The sequence below is a fragment of the Acartia tonsa genome, chromosome 12 (assembly GCF_053477335.1).
Source record: "Acartia tonsa isolate MP-2025a chromosome 12, ASM5347733v1, whole genome shotgun sequence".
Taxonomy (NCBI): domain Eukaryota; kingdom Metazoa; phylum Arthropoda; class Copepoda; order Calanoida; family Acartiidae; genus Acartia; species Acartia tonsa.
In genome coordinates, this window is record NC_137271.1 from 34,632,761 (window position 1) to 34,651,774 (window position 19,014).

The window sequence follows — 19,014 nt, forward strand, 5'->3', positions numbered from 1 at the left end:
AATGTTTTCAAACTTATGTCGACCTTATAACTACAGAAATTATGTTTGTTTTTTTTATAAAAAAAGTTACTAAATTTTTTAAATAGGTTTCGTAAATTTTCAGCTTTGTTGGATTGTTGCAAAAAGGTTTTGTGATTTTAATATTTTCTTAGATACTATTTAGCATAAACATCTGAAATTTAGGTGAAGATTCCCAAGACAACTCAGCTTCTATCTGCATATGGATGTAGTCATTACTGCTTTTTTATTTTACCTTAATCTATTTTACATTCTTATTATTATTAAAATATTATTATAAAAACAGAAATATGATATTATAAATAAATTATGTTGAAATCATATCAATAGAGTTTTTCATTATAAGTTATTCAATTCTATCATAATTACTAACACATAAAAAATCTTACCTTAATTTTTGTTAAAGACGTAATATTTATCTATTGCATCGTATCATAGAAAGTTTTCCATAGATAGTAAAATGAACAGTACAAGATTGCTTTTGATTTTGTTGTCACTGATGGGCAGAAGGACTGAGGCAAAAGTAAAACCTGGTAAAAACCCACATTTTTGTTGTGAAATGTGAGTCCCATATGGGCTGAATACTGTGGGTTGAATTCCATGTGGGCTGAATTCCGTTGGGTTGAATCCCGCTGGGCTGAATTATGTGGGTTGAATCCCACATGGGCTGAATTCCAATGGAACCCAGAGAAAGTTACTGTATCTATGAGTAAACTTACTAAAAGACAACATCAGCAAATTTTTTACTAATTATTTGATATAAGAAAGTGTTAAAATGTTTATGTATACTCTACAATTCACTTTGTCTGTCCGTCCGTCAGTCAATATATGTAGATTATTTGATTTGGGGCTAAGTAATAAGTATCAAATATGTTAGGTGCACAACATTAATAGTTAGAGTGGGGGGAATACCTTGGGCCAAAACAGGCTTAACTCATTACCATGTACATTTAGGACTTCTCAGACAAAGATCGTGCAATAAAATATTTGGTTGTCTGGTGGGTTTTATTTAACCTAATAACGCGGGTGTTTAGACAGAAAATAAGACATTTAGCTCCCCTTAGTTATCCTGGGTTGTCGGACCTGGCATTTGAGTGTCATGGACAGCATCCTTGCCCGTATGAGGTAATTAATGAGGTTCCTTTCGTCCTAATAAAAAAACTGAGGCAGGGAAGGGTCGGGTTCTGTTTCCTTTTCTTAAGTTTTTTATCTGTTTAGAATGTGAGTTTTTTCCCTGCTTGGATCCCTTTCTCGTGTTAAATTCTCAGCAGACAGGGTATTATAGACTGGCTGACTGTTGTGGATGTGATAATACTATCAGAGCCTGCTATCAGGTTACACTCAATAGATACCTCTTACTACAAGGCAAGTAAATTTTTTTTAGTAGCAACACTACTCTATAATTAGGGTCGGTCCGTCCGTACGTCCGTAATGGTTTGCTCTTTTCGTTAATTTAGACTTTGAATTGTGGTATAGGTTTTAAACTTTGCATGGTGATTCCTTTATCAAGTAGGTACGATTTGGAAAGCAAGTCTATAATTGTCACCAGAAAGCCCGTACGTCTATTTAAAACATGTTATTTTTAACTTTTTACAATTTCTATCTTATTTATCTGGTTTTTTGAATACTAATTTTGATACAACAGGGTTCAAGGTTAAATGCGAAGCATCTCCATAATCAAGTCCTATAAATTATCGTATGTTCTTGAATAGTATTTCAGTGGTTTTTACAATATTGTTTAGACTTTAGACATTTATAATTTATTTGGTCTGTCGATTCGACACACATGCTGTAAAAAGCAATAGGAATTTTATGTAAAAAGGTTTTGTGATTTCTTTTACTTTCTGGGTATTTATTTTTTTGTCCAAAGTTCCTTTTTTAGTAGGGTTGAACAGCAATGTAGTCCATTGTCTTGTCCCTTAAATTCCTGAATTTCTTCCCTTATAAACATAATCTTTAAAATAATCAGGTAAAATTTATAATCTTAGGTAAAAAAGAGCTTGATCTTTGGTATGGTGGACCAAAGCTTGTGATAAATGGTAAACCACGTAGATACAGGAGACAATTTGTATATCAATATTACAACAATGATACCATGTTTATGGCCAGAGCTAATCCTTGGACGCAGCAGTATCAAGTATATTGGGAAAAGTCTCGCCGGCATCAGTACTATCACCAACAGTACCTACACAAAGAAAAGTTTGAGATATTGGAATGTACAAGTAGAGACCGCAATAGCACGACAAATTTTTTTCTGAAATATTCTGAGACCTGGGAAAAGATGAGATATTGATTATCAATTGAACTGCAGTTGTTTCCCCTCTTTGCCTCAATGCTGAAAATAAGGATTTTTTTTATTTTTGTTCGGTTGGGTTTATTGCCATCTAGGTAGCCCCGCAGAGGACAGCATTGCTAGGGCACCCGCAGATTATCAAAATACCAAAAAAACTACCCTTTCCACTTATTTCAATTTACTTTTTAAAAAAGGAGGAGAGTTTCAGTGCCCGACCGATTACTTTGACTGTAGTACCTTATCTATTACTTTTTGTCCTTTGCTACTTAAACATGTTGTCATCCTTGTTTTATATTTATTTTCCCCTAAATACTGTAGTACTGAATACTTATGAATTTCATCCTTATTCTTGTTGATAAAATCAAACTTAATTTAATAGTAATATTTTTATTAAATAGAAATATGATATTTTAAACAATAACTAATAACATTAATATTTGACTCTATTATAATAGTTATTTCTCGCATAGTGTTATTAACAGCTTTCCGCGGCCCGGACATAAAATGTACAACATTAAGATTAAAACCAGTTTTTTAGCCACGATATGCCGAATATAAAAATCATGAAATTAATACCAGTTTTGTTAGTTATTCTTATATTTTTATTTTAATATCCAAAGAAAACTGTCTATAGTACGATACGTTACATAACTAATTTATATTTCAGAAGAATGTTATTATCATTATTACGATTTATATGCACCTTCATATTACTGACATATCTACAACGCGCAGGTTTTTTTTTAAAAGCGAGGCTCTTCTATAAGTACGGTAGGTCCGTCCGTCCGTAACAGTTAGCTCTATTCATTAATTAAAAATGTTAGAATTATCCTATCAATTTCAAACTTAGCATGATGATTCCTAAAACAGTTAGGTTAAATTTATGAATCTTATAATCTTTACAAAAAAAAAGTACACATGTCCAATGTCCATTATATACAATTTATGACTTCAGCCTTGATTATCTTTTAATAGGGTTTTGGGGCAAAACTGTCGACAAATCCTTATATATAATTAACAGGATGTCTGAACTCGCTAACTATTGGACCCCTAAAAATGTTTTTATTTTCTTTTTAAAAGTTATAATGTTAAGCGGAGGGTAAACTCGATACCCCGGCTACTCTCATTTGCCTCTAGAAACCTATAGGCGCGTGGTCACTTTAGTGAAATAAACTATTGATAACTGATAAAATATTTTTGTTTGTTTAGAATGCTTCATGAAATTACCTCCTCCTCCCACATATCTTCTGCAAGAGATTGACAGCTTTGTGGATCCATATTTGCGTAGGTGCTGTGGCTGCAGCAATGAGGAACAACAAATGATGACACAATGCAAACCTATTGGAGTTGTTTTACAAAACTTAGAAAAAGGCAAGGTCTTGTAAATGTCATGAAAGGCCTTTAGGGGCACTTTAGGAAGAGGGGGGGGGGGGGGGGTCGACATTCTAATTTAAATTTCAGTATTAAAAACAATTGAGGGTGGTTTTTTTTAAGAGGGTGATTTCTCTTGAGGTGTTGGAGGTATCCTTTCCCAAAATTGTTTTAAACCTTTCCATGACCTAAGAGAAGTTTCCTCGAAAAGAAGAATCATATTGTTTAAGTGGTCAGCGTGATTTTAAGCTACACAAAGATAGACTTTTCGTATTCCCATTCACGATTTTCTTGTGCTTCGCTTATGATGGATGTTGTCATCCTTGTTGTTTATATTAGAGTAGATATTTATCTTTTTGTTTTCAACCCTTTTCTTCTTTATTTTTCCACTTTTTGTTTTGCCCTTTTTTACCTATATAATTTCAAACAGCTTTGCTTCTATTGTTTTAAGATTAGAGTATTTGAAAATCAATTAATAGCGTCGGCAATATTAACACAGCCAAGTCGCTACAAATAGCAGAAATCACTTTGCTAGCACATGAAAAAGGTCTTAACAGATTTAAATGAAAACATTTGCAAACCTTTATAGAAAATAAAACGCTTCAACTGAACAAGAATGGACTCTGGCTTGAACTAAAGAAGAAGCAGAATAATTATCAGAATAAAAATTATGTGTTTGAAAATAATTATTTTCTTTTTAATGCGACCGTTGGCAATGATGGTAGTTTTAATGCTGCTCTTCGACAGAGGTGGACTAATAATCTATTCATTGAGATAGTTACTTGTGGAAAGATTGGTTGGAACCAAAATTATTTAGCTAAATATTATGATTCTGATTTAATTGTAGATTAAATTCTTTCTTGTCCTAACTTTAAATTCTTTTATAAATTGAAATATATATATTGCTTGCGGCTATGCCCCTAGAAGACTTTTTTTGTGGGGGGGGGGGGGAGATGACGACCTTCCATTTTCATTTTAAGTTATAAAAAGAAAAGAGAAAAACAATTCTTTGGCCTGGGTCATTTTTTATAGGGAGGGTTGAGATACCTTCACCAAAAATAGTTAAAATCCGTCTCTGGATCTATAAGAAGCTTCACTATAAAGGAGAATATATTTTTACCATTTAATAACAAGGATAACGATTTAATAAGTAGCAATGAAAGAAAAACATGGAAGAAAGAACAGTAGGTAAGAGAATAAGCGATTAATCATGTAAAAAAACAATCACTATCTTGAAACCAAAATAAGCTCATTGCTTCTAGCTGACGTAATTCAATCTTTCATCTACCTAAAATGTCATTTTAAAATAACTCTTCCAAAAAAATGCCCCCCACCCTAATCAAATTTTAGAACAAGGAAGACAACATCCATAAGTAGCGAAGCTCAAAAATCATGAATAGATATCGGAAAATTACTATAAAACAGTATATTACAATAAAAAAACTAAAAACAATTAAATACAAAAAATAAGGAAATCACGAAACCTTTAATATAACGCAACCTTTAAAATCACGAAAACTTAAAACATCTGGGAATAGATCTAGCACCGCAATTATGAACAAATTTTAATGAAACTTGATGAAAATATGTAGAATATGAGTATATTCATTCCCTCGTAATTTCAGCCGTCAATCCTGAATATGAAAAATTGAGAAAATCACGAAAACTTAAAAATCTAGGAATCAATCTACCACCCCAATTAATAGACAAATCTTATAAAATATGTAGAATGTAAAAAAACACTTTGATATAACTATAAAAATTTATTCGAAAGTATAAAATATTATAAATTGTATAACATTAAAATACAATATAAATATTAATTTTTAGAATACATTAAATTTGAATGCCATCTTAGTGCTTTGAAACTACAATATTTTTATAAGAAGAGAAAAATAGCACCAGAATAAAACTTTATGCCTCAACTTTTCTTTCAAAATATAAAGCTTTACCATTTATGTCCTAATAGTGATTTTTAAAACTGTCAGAATATATAAGTTTTTTTTAAAGATGCAATATATCTCTTCCTCTATATTTATGATATGTTATTTTAAAATATATTTGCAAATGTTAAACTTTTTACAAAAGCAACTATTTTTTAATAATATTTAATATATAATAATACTTATTTAATAAACTAAAGCTCAAAAATTAAAATTGTTTTACATTATTTTAAATACAAAAATTATTCAAAATACTGTTTAAAGTATAAAAAATTTAATTTCTTGACTAGTTAGACATCATCTAAATGTTTTAAAAACATAAAAAAATTAGAAAAAGAATAAGAATATGATATTTAGTACAATTATGCTTCAAAATACATAAATTTATAGGTAGAATTTAACCATTATCATACATAGATCTTCAATAAAAAAAATTAAAAATCAATTAATAAACTTTTTAATCCTATAAATAAAAAATTCATATTCTTTTATTTTTTTAAAGATCATGTAAACATTAATCTGTAGGTTATACTGCCCCCCAAAGTTTATTAACACAATTTGCCATTCGTATGATGTTCACCCCCAATTACGATATACAAATTCCCCCTTTACAGATTGCAATTACTGGTGGAAAAATTTGGACACTGAAGAACTATATTGTACAACCGAATCAAGTTTTAAAGTCAACTTATGTGAGATCGTGTTTATAAAACCTTGGGGAATAGTATAAATTACTTTAAATTATCTCCTCCTCCCTGGCTATCCCTAAATAATTTTAAGACAATTTCTGGCTTATGTAGCCTTATTACACCTGGCTAGGTTACAAACTCTGCAGAGGAAAGCTGTATCCAGTGGGTAGCACTCGTGGCCAGGCGTTCTGCTGTCAAATTTCAGACCACAATCCTAGATTATTAAAGTAAAATAAGAGAGGCATGGGTTATATGTAGCTCCGTCCTGATTTTTCATTGGGTCTTTGAAATTAGCTAATAGCATCGGGAATATATGCAAAGGCGAGTTCCTACAAAAGAACCAAAACCAATTTCCTAGATGACGAAAAGGGTCCCCACCATTTGGGCCAGCTAGTTGTCTAGATTATACTTCTATATTTATGTACTTATTCCTAGATAAATGGTTTAATAAAATAAGGATGACAACATAAATAATCGCAAAGCTCAATAAATTAATTAGATGGCCAGACAAACGAACATTAGCAAATTGAGAATGCGTAATGCGGATATAATTAATTATTTTGACATTTTTGACACCTTAATATATAGATACTTCACTTTTGACATAATGTCTAATCGACCTAGAAATTAACACGTTAAAAAAAACAAAGAAATGGGTAATGAAATAATATCACCAAATGTAACCAAAACATATTTCAAATGGACGTAATGGTTAAAAGATAAAATGCTGTGCTTTCACAATTGTAAATTACTGTTACAGGATTCATTATGCAAAATTTAAAATCAATATGACAATCCGATAGGCATAAATAAACTATAAGAGCTACCCTTACAAGTAGAAAATTTATTCCTATAACGCAATTTGCATTTGAAGAAAAGCTATTTTGCCAGAGTATTTATCTAAAATGTTACCTCACATTTGAAGCATTTAGGATGAAAATCCTTGCCTTGGACGCGGATTCTTTCAGCTGTTGTTTCACCTGAAATAATTGGGGTAAATAGCAGGGATCTAAAGGGATAAGACAATGGCCGCTAAATTGATGAGCATCCCTATTGATGATACATATAATTACCTATAATTACCCTTTCAGTTGATTAAAATTAGTGGTTGAAACGATTGAACACTCAACCGAATGAACTTAACAATCAAAATTGCCTAAAAGTGTTAGGCCAACGAATATGAAAACGTTATATGAAACTTTGGGGACTAGTGTATTAAACAGCCCATTTTCCCCTCACTCTCTCTCTGTGTAAAGAATCTAGATGAACATTTCTTAATTAGACCAAAGAAACATAGTAAAGGAACAATCCGACTAAATTAATAGGATCATGGAAAGGGTTTCATCTTATTTCGCAGTACCTTTTCTAACTAACCCTACGGAGCCAATTTACTAACCATGCGGGGCAATCATGAACATTTACCTAACCTAAAATAACCTATCAAGTTACTGTGAAAATACAACAAAACCCGCTACTTCGTATGAAAATTTTTGTTGATATTTCACTGTTCCAATAAGCATTAAGTATATAATTTACTTTTTTCGTCAGTCTGTCGGTCATTCTTAAAAAACATAAATATCTATTTTATAAAGGTTTCGTGATTTTTATATTTTTATATTTTCTCTCTTTCTATTTCATTTTTAACAACTGATCAGTGAACATTTCTATATTACTCACTTTGTCCGTTTGTCCATCCATGATTTTTTGCGCTTCATTACTTATATATTCTGTCATACTTTTTATTTTTTTTTATAACTATTTATTTAGCTAAAGTGTAAAAAATCCCAACCTTTTTCTGGGATGATGGCAAATCCGCAACCAGTACAAATGCTCGCATGCTTCTTTTGGAAACACTCGGTACAGTGAACTTTTTTGGCGTCATCCTGCAAAAGTTAATATGTTAGATAAAAGTAACATCACGCATGTCGGTCTGTTTACAACGAAAGATCTTGCTAACTACTAGACCTTTATTTCTCTGATTTACAAAAAAATATTTCTAAATATTTTAGGGGATAGTTTACCTGGGTAAAAGCAACTCCTGCTAGATTCTTGTTGCAAACCTAAAATTTAAAAAAAATAAACTAAACTGACTTTATATATAAATCTAGTGTGAGGTTTCATACAAGGACGATCTAACTTTTTAATTACAGAAACTGTAATTTTAAACAATTACAATTATATTTTGAGGAGGCCATTTGTTTCCCACACTTCCAAAAAAATAGCTTAAAACCACCAGAGAATCTGTAGCGATATTTTCCTGAAGTGTTGAGCCCAATCGGTTGAGTGGTTACCGAGGACTGACAGATAGATGGACAGACATCGTTCTACTTTAATATAGATAGCTTCAAGATTTTGACGATAATTACCATAGAACAAAAATATTTCTTATAATTAATCCTAAAGGAGCAAACCTACCGTACAATTAAAGCAGTCAGGGTGGAATACTTTGTCAGATAGCTTCAGTAATTTGCCTTCAACTGGTTTACCACAAGTTTGGCAGGCAGATAGTTGATTCTAAAAATAAAATACCTTTAAAACTCCTTTAAAAGTATACTAGGGGCTCTTTTTTAAAGGGGCCGAGAGAGGCTAGAAATATCTTTTCTCGTATTCATTCGAATCCGGTGGATAGGAACCGGTTCTCATCCATACGAAAAAACTATGTCTAGCATCGTATTATTAGCCTACTATTAGCCGGTGCCTTTGGCACCTCGGGGCTAAAAAAACTAGTTTTAATCTCATATTTGTACTTTCTATATCCGCGGAAAGCCGTTTATAATACGATGCGAGAAATAACTATTAAAATATTTAAGAATAAAATAGCCTAAAACCATGAGATGATCTAAAATAGAAAACCCAATGTGTTCAGTAGTTATTGGGACAAAAAAACTTACTACTTTATATAATAGGACAAGGTTTAAATTTTTTTTTATATAAATGATATGAAATAACAATGGAATTTAAGAAATTTTGTCAAATAATACCTACATATATTACTTTGAAGCCGGCTGTGAAAAAAAGTGGCTTCGAAAAAGAGAGAATATATGCTATTAAGTAAAATTTCTTAGTATTTATATAGTAAAACTCCATATATAAAATTGCAGCCGGCTTCAAGATTTTTTGAAATTTTAGTGATTTTTTCACATATATTTTTTCAATAAATTCCTTTGATTAATTACCATTCTCAGATTTCGAGGAAAATGAAATTTTTTTTAAATAAGGGAAAATCAATAAAAATAAATTTTTCTAATTATTAAGTTAAAAAATCACTAAACTTGTCGTGATCGCTTCTAGTTTAGTTGGAGTTTACCTAAAATGAATCTTTGAACCATTAAACCTAACTTTCTTGTTTATTGACCAATTTCAACCAATTTTTTTTCTTTCACCTGGATATTCATTGGAGATTCCAAATTTTATATCGTACTTTACCTAAAATGACTATTTGAACCATTAAATCCAACTTTCTTGTTTATTTACCAATTTCAACCAATTTTTTTCCTTTCACCTGGATATTAATTGGAGATTACAAATCTGATATCGTAGTTTACCTAGAATGACTCTCTGAACCACTAAACTCAAATTCCTTGTTTATGGACTGATTTCACCAAAATTTTCTATCTATATATCTATCTATCTATCTATCTAACGGACTATCTATCTATCTATCTAACGGACTATCTATCTATCTAACGAACTATCTATCTAACGGACTATCTATCTATCTATCTATCTATCTATCTAACGAACTATCTATCTATCTAACGGACTATCTATCTATCTATCTAACGAACTATCTATCTATCTAACAAACTATCTATCAATCTAACGGACTATCTATCTATCTAACGGACTATCTATTTATCTATCTATCTATCTATCTATCTAACGGACTATCTATCTATCTATCTATCAATCTATCTATCTATCTAACGGACTATCTATCTATCTATCTAACAGACTATCTATCTATCTATCTAACGGACTATCTATCTATCTATCTATCTAGCTAGCTTACTAACTATCTATTTATCCATCAAACGGACTATCTATCTATCTTTCTATGTATCTATATTTCGATTTTTCTATCTCTCACAGCCCCCGGGATAATTGTAAAATGCTAAATCTTTTTAAGAAAGTAACATATGTCTGTTAGTGTGTAGCATAAGATCTTGATAACTGCTGAACCAATATAAGTTTAATAAGTTAATAAGAAATTGAAAGTAAGATATTTAATAAATTGTTGTTTTAAACTCAAATATTTATTGTCAAGTGTCCCTTCATAACTACAAAACTTCTAGCTGTTGTAAAGTAATAAAAAGAGTACATTGAAAAAAAAATATTTTGGTTTCTTGTGTTATAGACAGAACATGGAAAGGCTAAGTGCTAACACATAAAGAAATAATTGCCAAAGTGGGTATGTGAAATAATAGGAGTGAAGCAAAAAGTTGTGTACGTTTGTGCTGTTTTGTCAACCACACTGTTTTAAAGTTTTAAATACACACAACAAATGTTAAGTTTAATCGTCCAATGTTTCCTGTTACCCAATAAAAAATATTATTACACAAAAGTGATTCTTATAATAATAGAAATATCTATAAATATTTCTATCAAATATTATTTTCAAGGAATCTTAATGATGTCATTGGGTGGTTTTGATTACTGCCTTCCCACTCCCTTAGACCTTTGTCTGAAAGTCTTAACTATGCATGGCAATAATACAAATGTATTTTTAATTCAACAATTATATGCTTAAGAAAGTAAATGTATTATACTAAAGTAAATGTTTCCCTATACCTTCTAAAAACATATCTTTAACTATTTTTCATATATGAAAAACTTTACAAAATAAATAAAAATCAAAATTTAAATAAATACAAAAAAATGAGTATTATGCTTTAATTAATTTACGTGGGATAAAAGGTCATACAAACATTTCACACACTCCCCGTGGGGCTAAAATATATTCATGGATGAAGTTAACAGTAAAGTGACCAGGAATAAATATCCAATACTTAGTAACAACATTTTTATTACAATTAGTTAAATTTTTAAAAATTAACATTTGAAAAGAAGAAGTATGTATCTATATTTCTGGGTAAAATAGCCTTAAACCTGTTCTGGTCTAAATTAAAGATTTATGAAATAAAATATAATTTATACCTTTCTTCATAAAAATACCAAAATCTTTCTCTTGTATTTTTTTCCTTTTTTCCTGAATTATTTGATACTAAAACCCAAAATGAAACGTGTGAAAAAAGGGATAGGGAGAATAAAATGATACTCAACATTGACAAACAACATTTCCAATAATGATAAACTAAATTACCCCTTCTGCACATTAAAATAAATTGTTAAAAAGTTTTATACAATCATATAAAAAATCAATAAAAATACCCAAAGTTTTGAATCAATAAACAAATAACGTAGTTAGAAAGCTTTGGGTACCAGTGAAAATGTAGCCTATCGTCCACATCATCCCTGAAATATCAATACATGGGGCCAAAGGACATTTCCAAAAACTATATTCTAAAAATAAAGTAAAAAGTAATATAGTATCTGTATGTTTTAGCTATAAAATTTTTGTTACGTTAGAAAAATGGATTATAAAGTTTGATATCCCATTTCCAAGATATTTTGCTTCAAACAAAAAAACTTATCTAATGGGTCATAGCCAATAGAACCTGTACTTTTGAGAGATTGTGTTTAAAAAAAGCATTAAACCATTGTTATAGTATACATACAAAAAAATCACATTTAATTATTATAATATAAAGTTGTATTACTGTATAATTTGTATTTATAAAACATCTAATTTTAAAATCATTTATTTATCTTTATTTTCCAGCTAAAATTGTTCTATATTTGTTAAATTTTTATTTCTATTTGAGCTTAACTTAAACATTTTTCTTATCATCCAATAATAGGATACTTTTTTTGAGGAAAGGTAGCGCAGCAGCTCTACTTTATTTCAGCTTTATTCAAATAGTGGCCATACATACTCAGTACAGTCTTCCCTACATCTAGAGATTTAATTTCTTATTAAAGAAGCGCAGCTACTAAAAACTTTGGATGCAGATACAACTATTTCCACTTACCTTTGTTTACTATCTAATTATCTAAGACTAAATATATTTTTAAAAGATTAAGATCTAACTTCAATTGAGTTATAGCCTAGATTTGCTACAATTAAATAAACTATAAGAATAAGTTTTGAAATTATGGATAATTTTGAGCGTAATCACTCCTTTACCCCCCCCCCCCCATCTCTTTGGAGGGTTGTGATTCCATTCAGAAAAGACCTATAAAAGCAACAATGTGAAAGAGAACTAATGGTCCAGTGGTTAGCGAGATTCTTGGTACACACAGACAGAAAGACAAACACACACAGTCACAATGTTACTCTAATCTAATTTAAGAATAGTTACCAACAAAGTAAAATTGTTAGAAGTGAAGCTTTTCTATAATTAGGGTCGGCCCGTTGTCCGTCCGTAACAGATAGCTGTTTTCGTTAATTTAGGCATGTTAGAATTATCCTATTTATTCCTGTAGTAGTTAGGTACGATTTAGAAATCGTAGCAACTCTATAATCACTACCAGAATGTCCGTACGTTCATTTTAAACATGTTGATTTTTTTACTTTTTTAACAACAAACTTTTATGTGATCTAAGTATCCGATTGATCTGATTTTTGGTATACTGATTCCTGAGACAACAAAGTACAAAATCATAATCGAAGCAACTCTATAAAAATGTAAGTATGTCCATAAACATTATCCTGTATCAAGCCGTTTTTCAACAAATTTATTTAAAATTTTGGTTCGACTCTTATTCATTTATACTCTGATTATTCAGTTCAGACACTATACAAGCATTTTGTCCTACCATTTCAGTGCTTCACCTTAATGAATGTTGTCATCCTTGTTATAATGAAAACCTATAGAATATGCTTTGTTTCTATCTATCTATTTATTTAGCTACATGTATAACTATCTACTATCTATATATCTATATTTTGGTCCAACGAAATCTCTGCTTTTGCATGGAGTTAAACATAGTTGTTTGTTTTTTTAAAGGGGTAGTTGCACGAAATGCATTTAAAGGGGGGAGGCGGATGTGCCACTTTTTGAAACCAAAACTAAAAGTCAACAAAGGAACTCAACTAAAAAAAGAGTTACAGGTCTGAGATTTTGCATGGCAGTTGCTTTATAGGGGTACAATATGGAACTGTGAAGAAACGGCGGCGCAACCGCCGATAACCGCCGTTTCCCGCCGATTTTTTTTTGCAATTTCTCGTTGGTTTTCGGCGGTTGCGCCACCGTTTCTTCACTGTTCCATGTTGTAACCCTATAAAGCAACTGCCATGCAAAATCTCAGACCTGTAACTCTTTTTTTAGTTGAGTTCCTTTGACTTTTAGTTTCGGTTTCAAAAAGTGGCACATCCGCCTCCCCCCTTTGAATTTAGTCAACTGCATAATTTTTCCTAATCAATGGTTTAAATTTACATTTATAGGGCATATATTTGAAAGAATTTCAATATTCTACCATGTAGTTTAAAAATATTAGAACTTAAAATAGTATTTTTGTGACATATGTAATTTATATAACTGGCTATACATACATTCATAAAAAAACAGCATGACGACTAATTTAGTTATGTCTAATTGTTTGTTATTTTGATTTAAAATCCAAAAAAATCACAAGTGTCTAGAGCAACTTTATTAGAAAATAATAAGCTTGTCTCAAATTTGTGTAATTTAGCGAGATAAAGCAAAAAAAACAAGGTCATTCAAAAGAAATGATTTTTTTTAAAAACTTGAATCATGAAAAGAAAACAAAGTCATTCCTAATTAGGACAGTCACTGGAAATTGGTCTACGAAAGACTACTTTTGTCCTTCATCTAACAAAATCTAACTTAAAGGAACCCTGCGAGAAATACACCGATCTAACTGCTGAAAGACTGCCACAAGTAGATCCAATACCCCAAAGCCTTCAGCTTTAATAACAAAAAGTTTTAGGTATTTAAAAATGACATTTTATGTACAATGAAAATTTTAAAATATTTTTATTGCTTATGCAAGAAACAAAATTATAAGCATATTTTCGTCATTTTAGGTTGCCAGTAACTAATTATATTTTTACAATAAAAATACCCATATTTATAGTAAAAATCATTAAAATAAATCAAGTTTAACTTACATTGTACCGTAAGTACTGTAGTATTTTCAGCCAATCAGAAGGCTGAATCAGCTCAACAACCAATCACAGGTGAGCTTGTATTTAGTTTTATTTGTTTTCGCTATGTTTTTATTGTAAAAAAAAATCAGTTACTGGCATTCTAAGTTGCTGATAAAGCTAAGGTTATAATTTTGTGTCTAGGCGATATATTTTAATACTGTAATTTCTATTTTAAGCAATTGAAATCTTTCAAAAATTTCATTGTACATAAAATGTAATTTTGAAATGCCTAGAACTTTTTTGTTATTGAAGCTGAAGGCTTAGAATTTGGGATATTGGGTCTACTTGTGGCAGTCTTTAAGCAGTTAAAGCATTTATTCCTTGCAAATTCGTGCAAAACATAGCTTTTCTGTCCTTAAAATAGCAAAAAATCTCACAAAACATAGCTTTTTGGTCATTCACATAGCAAATTTTTTCAAAACATAGCTTTGTTGTCCTTCACATAGCAAATTCTTGCAAACCAAAGCTATTCTGTCCTTAATATAATAAAATCTCACAAAAAATAGCTTTTCTGTCCATAATCTAGCAAAATCTTACAAAACTTAGCTTTTCTATCCTTAATATAGCAAATTATTGCAAAACCTAATATAGGAAATTCTTGCATAACTTAGCTTTTCTTTCCTTCATATAGCAAATTCTTGCAAAACTTAGCTTTTCTGTCCTTCACATAGCAAAACCTCACAAAACATAGCTTTTTGGCCTTTCACATAGCAAATTCTTGCAAAGCAAAGCTTTTGTGAATGACAGAAAAGCTATGTTTTGTAAGAATTTGCTATGTGAAGGACCAAAAAGCTATATTTTGTGAGATTTTGCTATTTTAAGGACAAAAAAGCTGAGTTTTGCAAGATTTTGCTGTATTAAGGACAGAAAAGCTAAGTTTTGCAAGAATTTGCTATGTGAAAAACAGAAAAGCTACATTTTGTGATATTTTGCTATGTGAAGGACAGAAAAGCTTTGTTTTGCAAGAATTTGCTATGTGAAGTACCAAAAAGCAATGTTTTGTGAGTTTTTGCTATATAAAGGACAGAAAAGCTAAGTTTTGCAAGAAATATGCAATATTAAGGACAGAAAAGCTTAGTTTTGCAAGAATTTGCTATGTGAAGGACAGAAAAGCAATGATTTGCAAGAATTTGCTATGTGAAGGACCAAAAAGCCATGTTTTGCAAGGTTTTAAGGACAGAAAAGCTATCTTTTGCAAGAATTTGCTATATTACAGTATCTTGGACAAAGTAGCTTCAGACAAAGTAGCTTTGGACAAAGTAGCTTCAGGACAAAGTAGCTTCAGGACAAAGTAGCTTCAGGACATTTACTTAAGAAAAGTAGCTTCCTAAGAAAAATAGTCTCAAATATGGCCGCAGTGCTCGGCCCCCTGGCCTGCCTAGCCGTGGGCAATCGGCTCCCTAGCCTATAACCTAACCTAACCTAACCTATGTTAGCCTCAGAACATTTATTTAAGAAAAATATCATTAACTGATAATACATAGGTGGTTTAGAATTTCGAGGATTTTGCAAAAAGTGGTTGATAGATTTTTACAATTTTAATATTGTTTTCACAAGTTTTAATAATGTTTTTACAATTTTTTGGTTAGGTTAGGTTAGGTTATAGGCTAGGGGGCTGAGCGCCCGCGACTAGGCAGGCCAGGGGGCCAAGTGCTGCAGCCATGACCTTAATTAACAGTGGAGGCTACTTTCCTTAGGAGGCTACTTTGTCCTGAAGCTACTTTTTCCTGAAGCTACTTTGTCCTGAAGCTACTTTGTCCGAAGCTACTTTGTACGAAGCTACTTTGTCTGAAGCTACTTTGTCCAAGATCCATATTACGGACAGAATAGCTAGGTTTTGGAGGAATTTGCTATTTGAAGGACAGAAAAGCTATGTTTTGTGAGATTTTGCTATGTGAAGGACCAAAAAGCTATGATTTGTGAGATTTTGCTATGTAAAGGACAGAAAAGCTAATGTTTGTAAGATTTTGCAATGTGAAAGACAGAAAAGCTATATTTTGTTAGATTTTGCAAAGTAAAAGACAGAAAAGCTAGGTTTTGTGAGTTGAAGGGCGGCTACTTATGTCCTCCATCTTAAAATATCTTTGTTAAGGTAGGCAAGTTATGCCCTTCATCTAACAAATTCTCACTCTAGGAAGGCTACTTATGTCCTTTATAGGAAGGTTACTTCTGTCCTAATTAAGGAATGACTTTATTTTCTTTCCATGATCCAAAAACTTAAATATGCAAGAATTTGCTATGTGAAGGACCAAAAAGCTATATTTTATAAGATTTTGCTTTGTGAAGGACAGAAAAGCTAAGTTTTGGAAGAATTTGCTATGTAAAGGACAGAAAAGCTATGTTTAGTGAGATTTTGCTATGTGACGGACCAACAAGCTATGATTTGTGAGATTTTGCTATGTGAAGGACAGAAAAGCTAATGTTTGCAAGATTTTGCAATGTGAAAGACAGAAAAGATAAATTTGTTAGATTTTGCAAAGTAAAGGACAGAAAAGCTAGGTTTTGTGAATAGTAGGGAGGCTACTTATGTCCTCCATCTTAAAATATCTTTGTTAAGGTAGGCAAGCTATGCCCTTAAAGTGATCAAGAATTTATTTTTTCAAAATGCATTTTCGTTTATCTTTTCTTAGTTTTTAAGTAATTTCCATAGAATAATGCCTTAAAAGTTCAATTAAGTTAGAAAAAAATCTGTCTAAAATGCCAAGGTTATTTCCACATAAAGTTCACATTAAAATCTTTGCAACAATTAAACTATAAGAAAATAAGCCATTTCTTCGCTCACAGACAAAAACAAAAAAATCAATACTTAGGAAATATTTTTGTAGTACATGTCTATTAATATTTGTCTTCAAACTTTCTTTAAAATGTAATGAAAAAGTTTGGTTTATTTTATAAAATCATTAACTAAATTTCGGTATATTTGAGCCGGTATAAAGACAATAGAAAAATTGTTTAAATCTATAGAAAGAATGATTTTTAAGAATTAAATTGTTTAAAAAGTAAAAATTTATTATATTTGCTATATACTTCAGCAAAAAATTCAATCATTTTATTAAAGTTTTACCATAAAAATAAACATTATTTTTTTATTCCAAAATGAATAGTTATTGTAATTTGTAACCCACGCACACACACACTATCGTAGTATAACACTAACACACACACCCACTTAACGAACCCACCCGCACACCCATTGCTACCTAATTAACCAGGGAACTAAAGGCATAAGACAATGGCCGATAAATTAATGGATATTCACAATGAAAATATACACAAAATTACCCATTTTGTAAACAATATTTAGTGGTTTAAACATTTGGACACTCAAAGTAATAAACCAACCAATTAAAATTCTATGAAAGTCCCCAAAGTTAATTAGCCAACTAACAAAATGTCATTGACTTTGGGAACTAATGTAATAAAAATCCAAATATCCATTTCCTCCCTGCATACAATTACTTACTAAAGGGTGAGTTTTAAATGAAAAGATTTTATAAAGTTGTAAGCTTTTTTTATCTGTAGAGAAGGATCTCGCTAACCGCTGAAACGATATGGTTCACTTTTACAATGAAGCTTCTTATAGAATTTGGGAAAGGTTTTAGGCTATTTCATTTTTATTAAAAAGTCGTTCGTTGCTTTTAACCTATTTTTCTGCCCTTTTATATCCCTTTAAATATCCTTAGATACTAGAGACGCAGTTGCTTGTGAATTAAATAGAAATTAGAAAATATAAATTTAGATTAGAATGACTTTTTATAGATTTGAATGGTTTAATCTTTTTACACTTTAAATAATATTTAATTAACAACTAACTTAGAGGTAGAAATAGCAAAGTGAAAGAAGAGAAACAGAGAGAGATAGAGGGAGGGAGAGAGGGAGAGAGAGAAAGAGAGAGAGAGAGAGAGAGAGAGAGAGAGGGAGAGAGAGAGAGAGAGAGAGAGAGAGAGAGGTAATAAAATGTCGTGCCGGTAAAAAAACATTTTATTTTTCGAACTTCGACTATTTTTCTTTTTTGCATTTTTTATCATTAAAATGATAATCATGTTGTGTTACTTTTAAATGACATTTTAAAAATTACACAATGCTTTATCTATTTTGAATACAATTCCCTATAAATTACTGGGATTGTTCGTATTTAATGCATTTATTATTCAGTTTTCATAATAATGATAGGCGCGGTATCGTTCTGTTTAGAAAATTTGAAAATTCTTTTTCATCTAATTAAATATTTATCATTTTTTTTAGGCAATATTTTTAAAGATTTATCTTCAATTGTCAGTTATCTACCTATATATATAATGTTATTTGCAAATTCACAGCTACTTTAATCTAACAAATTCTCACTCTAGGAAGGCTACTTATGTCCTTTATAGGAAGGTTACTTCTGTCCTAATTAAGGAATGACTTTGTTTTCTTTCCATGATCCAAAAACTTAAATATGCATAGAAAAAAAAACAATTATATATA

At 30.7% G+C, this 19,014-nt stretch overlaps 2 protein-coding genes across 2 annotated transcripts in view; one reads left to right on the forward strand and one right to left on the reverse strand.

Moving 5' to 3' along the window:
* Nucleotides 1-401: 401 nt before the first annotated feature.
* Nucleotides 402-4,605, forward strand: LOC145334298 (uncharacterized). Its single transcript, XM_080179695.1, has 5 exons — nucleotides 402-551; nucleotides 1,237-1,383; nucleotides 2,007-3,046; nucleotides 3,521-3,682; nucleotides 4,272-4,605. Exons 1-3 carry the CDS (start codon nucleotides 479-481, stop codon nucleotides 2,309-2,311), a joined length of 525 nt encoding a protein of 174 aa, XP_080035821.1. The 5' UTR covers nucleotides 402-478; the 3' UTR covers nucleotides 2,312-3,046; nucleotides 3,521-3,682; nucleotides 4,272-4,605.
* Nucleotides 4,606-5,430: 825 nt separating this feature from the next.
* Nucleotides 5,431-19,014, reverse strand: part of LOC145334299 (uncharacterized) — a 68,459-nt gene continuing 54,875 nt past the window's right edge. Inside the window, exons 16-20 of the mRNA XM_080179696.1 lie at nucleotides 8,730-8,828; nucleotides 8,336-8,374; nucleotides 8,104-8,197; nucleotides 7,227-7,294; nucleotides 5,431-6,528 (exon numbers count right to left, since the gene is read on the reverse strand). Of these exons, the coding sequence (XP_080035822.1) occupies nucleotides 6,418-6,528; nucleotides 7,227-7,294; nucleotides 8,104-8,197; nucleotides 8,336-8,374; nucleotides 8,730-8,828 (411 nt within the window). The 3' untranslated portion in view covers nucleotides 5,431-6,417. The remainder of the gene's footprint in view (nucleotides 6,529-7,226; nucleotides 7,295-8,103; nucleotides 8,198-8,335; nucleotides 8,375-8,729; nucleotides 8,829-19,014) is intronic.